The sequence below is a fragment of the Halichoeres trimaculatus genome, unplaced genomic scaffold, assembly GCF_033239565.1.
Source record: "Halichoeres trimaculatus isolate MK-OKI-2021-1 unplaced genomic scaffold, fHalTri1.1 fHalTri1_scaffold_18, whole genome shotgun sequence".
NCBI lineage: Eukaryota > Metazoa > Chordata > Actinopteri > Labriformes > Labridae > Halichoeres > Halichoeres trimaculatus.
The window spans coordinates 9,191,535-9,205,320 of record NW_027437196.1 but is presented as its reverse complement, the minus strand read 5'-3'; the positions used below and the strand labels follow the sequence as shown (position 1 = coordinate 9,205,320).

The following is a 13,786-nucleotide window of genomic DNA, read 5'->3' as shown; positions in this document are numbered from 1 at the left end:
GTAAGGCAGGCTGTTTCAATATTTAATCCAAACACACCCCTATCAGGAGGACGATTTCAGGAATCCATTACAGCACTTCTCCAACTACAGGAAACTGAAATTAAAGGTTTTTACAACGTTAGCAGAAACGTTGGAAATCACATCTGAGTGCTCATGTTCTTGACGTACGAGCCAGGCAGGACAGCCTGGATGCCGAGGGGAGTTTGGAGCAGACTGGTAAACACAGTTTTTGTACATGAGAATCCCGTCACCGGCTTTGATCTAAATAAAGTTTCAAAGGCATGATGAGGGATTTTTTCTCACATTAGCATCATAAAAAGGACAGAACGCTCTCCAGGGGAAGAGCTTTGTAGCCTCAGTCTGAGGATTCAAAACAAACGAGGAGCCTTCAGACGGCGTTCCCTGACAATCTTACAAATAAAAAAAAGATAATCTTAATCCCAGCTAATCCCAAAGAGTCACCATTTTCAGCTAAAAATGATTTCTGAAGCCCTGATTCCTTTCATTCCTCCTCTTGAATTACGTGTGAGGATGCATGTGTTAGTGCACACATGAGCGGACCTGCATGTATGTACGTGCTGCCCCCTTTGTGTGCCCGACAGCCAACGCTGGATGGAGATTATCCACATTTTGTCTGAGCCCCGAGCAGCCTTTAGCAGCGCGCTGCAGCATGAGCGTGTTTGGACTCCTTTGTGTGAATGAGCAGCACTGCTCGCCGCTTGCTCGCTGTCGCGTCGGAGCAGAGCACAACATAATGCAGCCTGCTGAGCGCTGCCTTTCCACACTCCTCCCCTCACTGACAGCAGAGGATGAAAAAAAAGGCGAGAGCTTGAGAGCATCCTGTAATCTGGTGATTGAGTAACATGGAGGGGGAACAGGGGGAGAGAGCGTGAGAGCGCCAGAGTGCACACACGGAGAGAAACGAGGTTAAGTGGGATGAACAGATTGTACCACTGACTGCTGCAACTGTCCCACACACACACACACACACACACACACACACACACACACACACCAGCAGAAACAACAACGCTGTAGCAGTATTTACATCCAGGTTCAGAGCTGATCTTGACGTTGGTGATTATTCCATCTCTTTGCTTTTTAATTGGAGAGCGTCACATGGATTTAAAACGTTAAAAAAGATTAATGCGATAAATTTATGAATTACATAACATAAAAACCAGGTCAGTTTTAGCTACTGCAGCATTTAAAGGAAGGTACTAAAAGGGGGGGGGGGGGGGGGGGGGGGGGTGTAGGAATGTAAATTAAGATTTTTCCTCTTATGGAGGGATGTTTATCCTGCAAAACAAAATAAGTTTGTCATTTATTTTGATGAAAAATTTGTGCATTTGTCTAAAAAAATGTAAAAAAATAAATAAATTCTGTTGTCCACAAATAAGTCCAGGACTCACAGATTTGCAATCCAGCAAAGCAATGCAGAAAATATTTGTTTATGAAAGCCCAGGCCCAAGGTTTTGGGATCTCTTTGACTTAAAGTGATTAATTATGTTAAAGGTTGTAAATTGTTTTTAGGTCAGAGAGCGCAGACCTCCGCCAAGCATATTGTGATTGTCACGCGACACATTAGTCCTACTTTAATGTTATACTCCCTTTCAGCAGACTGTCTGCTACAATTTGGTGTTAGTTGCAGGTTTTTACGGTCATCTGTTTCCTGACAGTGTTGAAAATTATGATGACCCAGTACATATTTTATATTCTGGATCTTAGTATCCAGAATATTGTCAGGATCTGGATCGTACTTTTACATCTGTCAGAAATTATGGTGACCTTGTCTTGTATTGTTTTGCAAAGCAATCTGACCATTTATGGTGGAGTTATACGCACATATGGTGAAAATGACCCTATCTCACAATAATAAAGAATTCTTTGAAAAAATTCTGTATCCAGATGGTGATCCAGATCACCACCAAAATTTAATCACTTTTTCCTTATCCCATTTAGAACTTTTCCTGAAAATTTCATCAAGATCTGTTTGTTACTTTTTGAGTTATAGTGTTCCCAAAAAGATAAACTTTCCCCAAAAACATAACCTCCCTAGCGGAGGTTAAAAAAAAAAGTCTAAAAAGACAGTAAATGGGTGAAAAAACTTAGCAATAATGCTTGGTTATGATTTAACCAGAATCCAACATAAAGTAAAATTCTGGAAAATTTAGAGCCATCTGGAAAAGTCACTTCAAGAGTTGTAATAATGCCTTGCAAGTTAGAGTAGCCCAAAATTATCTTAAGGCATTGACTTTAAGTGGGATACCAACACATATAGGCTAACACGCCAATGTGCTAACTTTAGGTCAACGCTTTGCAATTTGTTCTTTTAGCTACGACACTCATTTGATTTCAGCTGTGCTTTGTGTTCTATGTGAAGACGCACTGGTTAACATGCAGTCAGTGACATCACCAGTCTGTTCCTGATGCTAAGTAATGAAGCCAATCGTTGGCGGAGGCCATATTGGATATGAGCTTCCTTTCTAACAGCTATAGGGCACCCGTCAGTCACATTAGCTAACCTGTGACTCTGATTGGACAAACTTGTGATCCCCATATCTTCTTGATGAACAGCAACTTTTAGCACTTTGGCATAGGCTTCATTTTTCTAAACCGTATTTTGCCCTTTAGTGTATAAACAATGAGTAAAAAGCCAAATTGGATTTCCAAGCGCTGCTTACTGCCCACAGCTGACACCACAGTCTGGACGCTGAGACACAAAAGGTCAACAGTTGGAAAACGGTGCAAAGGACTTTCACCAGATCCATATCACCATGGTTTAGCTTCTCATCCAATAGCTGTCAACACTCATTGGCTGCATTTTCAGCACAGCATGGAGCATGCCCAATGGACAGTAAGTAATAATCCAATGGTTTTCCTGCACCAGTGATTAGACTCTCCTTGTACATGGTGTCTTCTAACAGTATGAAGCAATGGGGAAGTGTTAAAAACTGCAGTTTATCAAATGTCCACTTGATGCTGACCCCAGAAGTACCGTAAACCACCAACACATTTAGCCAAAAGATGCCGGTTCACAGCAGAAACAAACTTGTTTCAAGCCTGGACTCCAGTCTGAAGAGTTATTTCAGCACACACTGTACGAGAGGTGATTTTTTTCTAACTCGCCCTTCCAAAATGGCCCCCACTTAATTTGCTCCAAAACTCTGTTTCAGAAACAGACGGGTGAGTCACAGAGACGACTTCCATTAATTATACAGTCTGTGGTGCTAACTGATGCATCGCGCTCCTTAGTATTTCAGCACTGATTCCTCCAAAGCAAAGCCACACAGTTAAGCTAGTATGGGTTTGCTTGTGTCCAGCAGTTGTATTTTATTTTATTTTTCAGCCTTTTTCGTGTTAAGAACCTTCTAGAAGGGATAATATGCACTGATGCCAGTAAATCCAGCCTCCTCTGGTCGGTAACAGAAGAAGTCAGAACACAAAATGTGGGCAAGGAGACACCTCTGAGTCACAAAGGCAGAGGGCACAAAAGAACTGCAGCAAGTTTTTGTAGTGAATAATTCACACAGCTAACTGCACTACAACGGCCACCGCTCCATTATGCAATCTGAGTATAAAATCCTAACAGGATAAAACAGTGAACAAGGCGTAGGCGTCACCACCCACCACCAGAGAGGTTTTTGGCAAAGCGGAGTGAGCTCTAACAGTTTGTTCTGATTCTCCCGGGCACATAAAGAGCTCACATTTGTTCAACACTTAATGCTCGCTGTCAGAATCCTTTAAGTGTGGCCTGTGAGCATTAATACCAAAGAGAATTCAAAGTGTGTCACAAGACGCTTCAAAGCAAACAAGTTCCCAAAACCAGGCTCTGGAATCAGAGAGAAACTGTTTGAGCTGCTTAAATATCTGACTTCTTTTACAACACATACTTTGAATCTTACCCACTTAAACTCAAGTAGACTATTTCATACTTTTATCATAAATTAACGTAAGTAAGGCACTTCTTTTGGGCCTCTTTCAATCCTCCCATTTGCATGAGCAGTAAATCTACTCCATAAGTTATCAAAATCACCCGAGAGAGCAGTAAGTAAACTCAAGCTTCAGATACGGTTCACATGCAGCCAGTGAAAAAGACTTCACATGCTGTAGGATTTTAATAAGTGGGTGTTTCAACCTAAAATAGCAGCGTGTAGGTGGAGCTGTGTTTCTACAGGTGCCAATGAGAACATGAAGTGCGATCCAGGAAGGCCGGTTTGAGAGGTGGATGCACAAGCCTGAAGGATTATCAGGAGCGAGTGACACCACAAGTGGTTTATGATATGAAAAGACAACATTTGAAACATGGAAACTAAAAGAAGATGAAGAACAAGATGGGATACACACCCAACATAGAGAGAAAGAGGTAACATGGAGGTTGACACAGAGAAGCGAATACAGAAAGAAAAAAACATGTAGTTCCTTGAATGTCCACTAGGAGCTGGCGCTAAAAGATCCCTGGCTCCCCATTTTTTCAGCAGAAATAAACATTTTACAGCACCAAACAACAAATTTGATCTCTTTAGCTCATTTTTCTATTCAATGGAACAGTCAGGTTATTTTTTTTAGCTCATTTGTTTTTATGGTAAGTTCAAGAGTTGTGACTTTTAAGACAAGCAGAAAGGAAGTCAGAATTTCCAATAATTCTGACACCACTAGTGGGCGTCATAATGCCTTTTAAGAAACTAATCCACAAAACATCAGACATTTGATGGACGCACAGATCACGTCAATGTCGCTCACACTATTCCTGATGTCTCCACAATGTTCAAATAAGTTCCACTATTTGTTTGTTTAACCATGAACGTTGATTGGACTTCGATACTCAGTTCAACATTTCAATGTCTGCTTTTTGGACGACAAGTGGACATCTAATCAGGAGTGACATCACAGTACCTTCCCACTGGGCAAACAGACGTTCATAGGACAAGACTCTTAGACTGAGGACGTCATAAATGGACGGGCGACTCTGACGGCATTTGTCAACTTACAACGGCTGCATGTTCAGTCCGACAAGCAGCGTGACTGACAGACAGCTGAAGTAGCAAGACCGAGGAGTTCCTGCACTCCGCACATCATTGATAAGTCTCTCTCCATTCATGTTGGGTTGTAAAACCTCAAACCTATTGACTCTTGGTCTGGCTCAGCTCATCATGTCCGTTTATCATTGTAGCCAAGCCAAATATGGCCTGATTTTGACACAGTTTATTTTATTTTGAAAGTCAATGAGTGTTTTTAGGTGGTTTCCAGTCACGGCTTCCTGTCCCTCTCAAGCGTCCCTACACTGAATTTATGCGTCATTACCTGCAACACGACGGACCAGTCACGCAGATAAACTGAAACAGAATGGATCCGGTGTAAGTTGACACATTGACTTGAATGGAAACCTATTTGATTTCACAAAATGCAGACACATCCAGTATATTTTAGCCATACAATGTCCAAAAGAGACCGTGAAAGGACAGCCTTTGAGTGTCTCCTCACTGGGTGGGAATGGGCGACGTCACAGAAACTAGGTGTGCCTATGTTTTATACATCAATAACAGGGATCAGTATCGAATAAGGTACTTTTATAGGTACCGACCAAATTCTGTCAAAAGTACCTGGTACCAGTTCACATAAACCCAAAAGGTACCATGTTTAGGTACCTAAATGGATCCTTTTGGCTGTGAGGGAGTAGAGTAGGCGATTTTCCATGCTGGACATGAACACAGCATTACAAGGTTATATATTGAAGAAAAAATATGTTAGATTGAATTTTTGAAAAATTTTATTATTAAAGGAATTGAGATTTTTTTTAACACATAAACAGAAAAAAAATACCGAAAATTGGTACCGTTGAGTACTGGTACCAATTGCCAGGTACCAGGCATCTGTACCATATCGTTTCAAATGTGCAAGGTACCCATCCCTGGTCAATAATTGAGACATTAATAAAGGTAATTGTAAGGCAGGATATTTTGTAATAAAGCCAACCCTTCACTACCATGCTTAAATTTAACTAGACGACTTGTTTATACTACATGTATTCCAATTAGGGGTGTCCATTTCAAAGAAAAATACATTTCAAAAGTGACGACCAAGGTAAGATGAAGCCTTTTTAATGACTGTGCAAAGTTGTTGTAGATGTAAAAGTTAAATATGATGTATGTACAGATGTGATCTATATTCTAGTTATACTTAACACATCATTTAACGTCATTTTTCCGATATCTAACAACTACTGTCTAGCAACTGTGGTGCATTACAACCAAAACTTGTAAAAACAATAGAAACACATATTCTAAAGATGAGAAAGTCACATGAACTTTTGTATTATTTTTCTATCAAACAAATATTTAAAAATGAGCACGACTAAACCCTTATGTCGACTAAACCGACAAAAACGCTAAAGTAAAATCAGATGATGATGTTTGACACAAATATTGCACTCAAAGTAAAAAAAAAAATCTATCAAGGCGATTTGTTCTGGGCCTAAGTGTGTGTGTGGGTGTGTGTGTGTGTGAGAGAGACAAACAAAAAAAGCAAGACAGAGGATTAAGAGATGACAATATTAAATCAATAATCTCAGGGATAAGAGGGCTGCACAGATTGAAAAAGGATAGAAAGATGGGACAGGGGATAAAAAGTGAATATAAAAAGTAAAAATAAACCCAAATTAATTTTAAAAAAGTAAATCCAAAATATTACGACTGTAAAAAGTGAGTGCACTTGTGGATGTGGAGTATCTCTGAGGACAGATGATTATTTGTTGCACAGGGGTCGAGCAGAGTTCAAATGTTTGACTGAAAGAATAAAAATGGACGGTTTTGTTTTATAAATCTCAAGTAGTTTACAAGACGATGGCAGCATGAAAGATTCATGTGACGTTAAATAGAAAGCGAGAGACGTTACGTAAAGAGGATCCGTGACCCAGCTTCCCCTACACCACTCTGCTGATAGATCACAGCAGCAAACGAAATGTCATTCAGCTTTATTTTAAAACATACCTCGCACATCTGGAGCTGGAAGAGACGCCGCTCTTTTTCCATCTCCTCCGCGATTTCGGCTCCAGTGATTTCAGTGCGGATCATGCCGTGCTGCTTGGCGTGCTCTCGCTTCTCCTTCTCTATCTTTGTACTGAGACAGAAGAGACGACAGTCACCAAAAGGATTTCAACTCTAGTGTTACTCTCAACAAAGTGACCTGATATCTTCACCAACACTCCTCACATTGGGAATTCAGCTTTCCTAATTCAGTGTTTTGGGTGATTCTTCAATTAAGGGAGTTTTTCTGTCCCAAGTGTAGATTTCCAAGAAGAAAACTCTTTTTTACAAAAAAAAAATTGTATGGGTTAGGTTGAAGAAGTTATGGAAAAAAGTAACTGTGTCTCAATGATGATATTTTAATACTCTCTGTGTTGAAAATTCAATATACTCTCACTGGCCATTTTATTAGGTACACCTAGCTAGTACGGGGTTGGGCCCCCTTTTGCGTTCAGATCTGTCTTAATCCTTCGTGGCATAGATTCAACAAGGTCCTGGAAACATTCCTCAGAGAGTTTGGTCCATATTGACATGATAGCATCACACAGTTGCTGCAGATTTGTCGTCTGAACATCCATGATGAGAATCTCCCGTTCCACCACATCCCAAAGGTGCTCTATTGGATTGAGATCTGGGGACTGTGGAGGACATTTGAGTACAGGGAACTCATTGTCATGTTGAAGAAAGCAGTCTGAGATGATTCCAGCTTTATGACATGGAGCGTTATCCTGCTGGAAGTAGCCATCAGAAGATGGGTACACTGTGCTCATAAAGGGATGGACATGGTCAGCAACAATACTCAGGTAGGCTGTGGACTTTAAACCATGCTCAGTTTTTACTAAGGGGTCCAAAGTGAGCCAAGAAAATATCCCCCACACCAAATTCTGACCCTACCATCTGAATGTGGAGCAGAAATCCAGACTCATCAGACCAGACAACGTTTTTCCAATCTTCTATTGTCCAGTTTTGGTGTTGCTGTGTGAATTGTAGCCTCAGTTTCCTGTTCTTAGCTGACAGGAGGGTCACCCGGTGTGGTCTTCTGCTGCTGTAGCCCATCTGCCTCAAGGTTGGACGTGTTGTGTGTTCAGAGATGCTCTTCTGCAGACCTCGGTTGTAACCAGTGGTTATTTGAGTTAATGTTGCCTTTCTATCAGCTCCAACAAGTCTGTCCATTCTCCTCTGACCTCTGGCATCAACAAGGCTTTTTGTCCCACAGAAATGCCGCTTACTGGATATTTTCTCTTTTTGGGACCATTCTCTGTAAACCCTAGAGATGGTTGTGGATTAAAATCCCAGTAGATCAGCAGTTTCTGAAATACTCAGACCAACAACCATGCCAAGTTCAAAGTCACTTAAATCACCTTTCTTCCCCATTCTGATGCTCGGTTTGAACTGCAGCAGATCGTCTTGACCATGTCTACATGCCTAAACGCATTGGGTTGCAGCCATGTGATTGGCTGATTAGAAATTTGCGTTTGAAATTTTTGTTTGGTAATGACACCTAATAAACATACTCTCACATCAGGATGTGTAAAAGATCAAATTACTCAGATATGTAGGCATAAAAAAAATAAGGCTTCTGCCTCTTGGATGTCCCTCTGGAGAATCTAATTAGCATGCAACAATGTCAAGAATTTTCTGTAAACACTTTATTAGTCTGTAAAATGTTAAGTGTGATGGTAAAAAGGTAAGTATAAGGGACAGCAATATTTGATTATAAATTAATTGCAAGTTGAAAAATTGAACATATATCAACCATATGGCTTTTGAAAAATGTCTTTTTAAGTTGTTATGATGATTGTACCTCAACACACAACACACAGAAAAAGTATTAAAAAATCATCATTAAGACACAGTTATTTTTTTCATAGCTTCTTCAACCTAACTCTTACAAATACAATAAATGCTTTTTGTAAAAAATTTTTTTTTTTTTGGGGGGAAATCTACCCTGAGGAAGGAAAAACTCCCTTAAATGAAGAATCACCCTTTTATTATTGGCAAACAAAGGTTCCCAGAAAAATTTCAGCTTTAAAAAACACATCTTCAAATTTGTGGCAAAAACATGTTGACTTTACACTTACAACTTGGCTTCGTAGTCTTTCCATGCTTTGTCAAAGGGCTTCTTTATGTCCTGCAGAAACACAGAAGAAGAAGAAGAAACATCAGCAAACTACAAAGCCGTCACCTCAGGGGCGGAGTTATTTACAGCAAACGCCTCACTCCCCTTTAAGATTTATCCACCACACCCCTCCCTGTACCCCAAACATGAAGAGTTCATGACCCAGTTCCTCTCTACACGCCTCCAGCACAACACAAAGCCACTGTTTACTTCAGCCAGATTTACAGAGTGATCTTTTAAACAGAGAGCTCCGCGCTCGTCTCTCCGCTCCCGTCTCGCATTACTCTCAACATGCACGGAAGTGGAGAGATTAATACAGAGATGTGCTGACGAGGCATCCGATACGTTCATCCCGCTGCTGAGCTGTGCAACTAAAGAGGCCCGAAAGAGTCAGGAGGACAGAGGGAGGAAAAAAAATGTCTGGAGGAGTAAATGTTTTACAGTAAATCTTACCCCTTTCACGCCTTTCAAATCGCCCTTCAGCAGCGAGTCCAGAGTGAAGATGACGTTGTGGCTGAGGCTCTGGAGCTGAGAGAGGAGAAGACGGAGAGAGATCATGTTGCTGTTGTCACCAGGAAACAAGCTAACACAGCTATCATAACACAACGCAGGCAGATCTTAATGCCATTAGAACAAGAACGTTTGGAGAAAGTTTGTTTTGTTTTATCTGTCGACTGCAAAACTCTTTGAAGGACATGATGGATCATCATAGCTGCAGAGGACGAGCTTTTCTTCCTGCACCTCAAACTAAATATGCTTTCTGAGACTGCTGAACACAAACTTTGCTGATGTTGTAAATATTCTAAATGTTTATTTACCTGCTGCTAAAAATAGTCTCTAATAAATGCACTTTCCACCCTTGAGTTTCTTTCTTGCCACTGTTGTTAAATGTGTCAAATGCTTCAAACGGTGGATTAATAGTGGGTCACTGAGGACATAATAACAAACAAAACAATTTTCTGTGTTTCCAAAAAGTTTCTTAAGATTAATTTTGCTGTAATTTATCTCTGTATAGCTGAAACATCTTAGATATCCTTGATTTAATGCTGTATTTAAAGATGCCTTAATTTGGAGCAGGTGAAACAAACTAAAAAAACAACAATGATGTAGCAGCATTAGCATTCACTTTGATGAAGTTAAGCCAGTTTTTACTGTTTTTGACCCTGATTTTGGTCTAATTTGTCTCTGTAATCACTAGAAATCCAAACCAGCAAGATGCTGCTGCTGTTTAAAGCAAGCAAGCAATCTGCAAAGTAATGTGCGCTCAAACAACCTCCTTTTACCCCGACCCGAGCTTTTATTAGCTGTGCATTTATAATTTTCCCTACTGATTTGGTATCAGTAGGAGTTAATAATTATAGGCTTGGACGCTGAGTCCCACTCAAATTATAGACTTATATACTTAATTATAGATGATAAGAAGGTCTAAGGTTTTATTTCATAACATTTTCTCTGAGTCTTGCCATGCTAGGCATGGGGTCCCTCAGGGGTCTGTCTTAGGTCCTCAATAGCTTCACTGTACTTGCTACCACTGGGTAGATTTTGCCCCCTTCTGGGGCTGATTTTTATTGCTATGCAGATGACTCACAGTTTTATGCCAATCGCTCTTTGAAATAGATCAAGCCTGGCTGCTGTTAGAGGCTTTTTTAAGTAGTTTTTTTTTTCATGCCCTTAATCAGATAGGAGAGGGCAAAAGTGAGGGATGCAGGAAACAGGCCACTGGTCAGATTCAAAGTTGGGCCACCCACTCAAGGGCAAACCTCTTGGGGCCCGACCTAGACCGCTAGCCCAACCATACCCCTGTTTGAAGCTCCAAACTTCCCATTTCTTAACTTTGTGGTAACAATATTGAGCAACCCAATGATGGTTTTTGGTCCAGCAGGACGAGGTCATGCTTTCTTTTGACCTGTTTGTTAACCTATTTTGACCAGTTGCAAAGTTTACGTGTATTCGTGTAAGGCCGGCTGCGACATAGTTCATAGTTGGTCTTTACTCCATTCATTGTTATATAAAAAGATATGTACATATCAGAGGATGAAAAGGAGCAGAAAGAAGAAAAATCTTATTGTATCTGCCCTACTCTCACAAAACTTAAACTAAACACTTGTCAAAACACACAGAAAAGAAGTTACACTATTTGGCCAGTATACCATATTAACCTTTTAACAGATCATTGTTAGAGCAAAATGCAAAGGAAAAGGATTCACAAACATGGAACTCAGTTTCACCCAAACAAAATAAAGCAACAAAACAAGAAGAAACAAACAAAAACACTACCAGACAGGGATTAGAATGTCTGGGATTCCCTATGTTTGTCTAATGTGTTGGTTTTGATACGTTTTTTTGAAGAAGCTGAAAGTTTTGGCTTCTTTGAAATGTCTGTCCAAGTAACTACTCTTCCTTTTGATGAAATGACACTGGATGTTGGGCGGTAGATTTTTGTGAGCTTGGTACATAATTTGCAGCATTTGGTAATCTATTAAGTCATTCAGTTTCAATAACTGTAATTTTACAAAAAGTGGATTTGAGGGATGTCTTTATGGCGTTCCAGTTATAATTCTCATAGTTTTTTTTTCGTAAAATGGAGATTTGCTCAATGGTTGTTTTACATGCACTTCCCCATACTTCACACAATAAGTCAGGTCAATTAAGGCACAATCATTGTGTTGTATAGAAGGTACAAGGCTGTCGTTTAGATAACTCTTTGCTTTGCGTAGCATTGCTATGGTTTTTGCTATCTTTGTTTTTATTCCGTTCATATGTGATTTCCTGAGTCATGTAGGTCATTGCAGACAATTATTTAAGACATGACTCATGAAATACACTGGAATTTGCTGAAATACACAACGAGGGAGGGGAAAATTTGTGTTATCTTTTATTTCTTGTTACGATCGGCTTTTTGACAGCTAAGATGGATGATACCGTCTGAAATGACCTACACGCTGTATCTGGTCTTAAAAGGATAAAGGTTGATTATTAAAGAAGAGTTGACAAGAGTATCTTTTTTCCACCTCAGAAACATGACAATGATAATGAGGTTCTCATTCATGCCTCTTTGTCATAAAAAACTTTATTATTGGGAGTTGACAAGCTATGGGAAGCTAAAATGCTCCATGGGGGTGAAAGAAACTGAAGAATTAGCCAATAATTTTCTGTTGGTTTTCCTGCACTAGAATTGCCTTTTCATATGAAGTAACTTGATATGTTGTAAATTTAAAAATATTGATGACTTTGACTTGTTTGTGAACTCAAACTTAAGATTGCAGATAGGCTGAATAAAACTTTTCAATGGGACTTGAAACACACATTCTTGCAAACCTCATCTTTAAATCTGCAGTGCAAAGCATCGACCGGTTCATGCAGCTGCTGACCACAAAAAATCTGCCACAAAATAGCAAAAGTGTTGCAAAATCCGCCCCACTGCACGTTAGTCTATTGGAGAATTAGCAAAAGCCTGCAGCTCATGTTGCTACAGCCCTGCTCAGCAGCTCTAACCATCAGGATCAGCAAGGTCATTTACAACAGTACTAAGCATTTAAATCCCTGTTGTTGTTAGCCAAGTCCACACAGACACACTGCAGCGGTCAAGGAAGTAAACAACGCTTAATGGGCGCTAATGTGCTTTCTAAGTGCCTGTCTTGCATATGGCCAAAGTAGGGATCAATCGTCTTTTGGCCGGCTGCCTGTGAGCTCTAACAGCTCATCCTGGAAACTCTCACTCTCATAACTTTCTCTTGGTTTACAAAAAAAGGGGAGAAAATTCAAATGTGCTTGTAAAATCTTTACATTTACGCTGATAACACGTGTAGGACATCTAGGACAAGCACTGTTCATCAATTCTCATTTGCAGTTCACACACCAGCAGCCCTCAGGGCGCAGTTATCGAAGGCTAAAACTCACTCGATAAAGTACTCAAAATGAGAAGACGAGTCAAGAGAGACGGAGAGTGGAGATAACTTCACTTTCCTGCAGGTAAAGCAAACAGGTGGGTGGTTTGAGAAGGTTTCCAAACACACACACACACACACACATAAACACACACACACACAGTTGTTCCTGGTGCTGCCAAGTGTATTTATGGAGTCTAATCTCGCAGTCAGCCGCACAGGAAGAGAGGCAGAGAGCGAGGACCGGCTCTTCTTCCAACAACAATCACTCACAGAGGATCCAAACAGGACACATTATTCAACAGAAACGTCAGGGGAAATCCACGGCGGGCAGATAAGAGCCACAACCAGTGGGGAAAAAATGCCAACAGAGCTGCAGTCAGCTTTACTGTCTGACTGAGATGACGGTTCAGACTATGTGGAGGAGTTATAAACAGTTTTGCACAAGAGATTAATGGACGTCTCATTTCACATTCAGCTGGGACAAACATCTCTATAAAAACATTTTTAAGGATTCCACTCACCACAACAATCCACAACAATCCACAACAATCAACAAACCCTGATTCTTCTCCGCTAACCTCAACCCTTAACCTGAATGTAATCCTAATCTTGACCTTAAACCTAAATCCTAAACCACTTACAGAAAAGGAGACGAAAAAAGAAGCTGTCTACATTGAATTTTCCTCAGACCATCCATGTGAGGACAGACTGTTCATTACTGTGGCGTTTGAACTGTACGAGTGTTGATGTGC

The 13,786-nt window shown here is 40.4% G+C and overlaps 1 protein-coding gene across 6 annotated transcripts in view; it reads right to left on the bottom strand.

The window, feature by feature from the left end:
• asap1b (ArfGAP with SH3 domain, ankyrin repeat and PH domain 1b) overlaps nucleotides 1–13,786 on the bottom strand; it is a 76,010-nt gene that overhangs the window by 30,019 nt on the left and 32,205 nt on the right. For all 6 annotated transcript variants that reach the window (XM_074693300.1, XM_074693298.1, XM_074693302.1 and 3 more), the window contains exons 4-6: nucleotides 9,598–9,672; nucleotides 9,107–9,156; nucleotides 6,990–7,119 (exon numbers count right to left, since the gene is read on the bottom strand). In XM_074693300.1, the coding sequence (XP_074549401.1) occupies nucleotides 6,990–7,119; nucleotides 9,107–9,156; nucleotides 9,598–9,672 (255 nt within the window). The remainder of the gene's footprint in view (nucleotides 1–6,989; nucleotides 7,120–9,106; nucleotides 9,157–9,597; nucleotides 9,673–13,786) is intronic.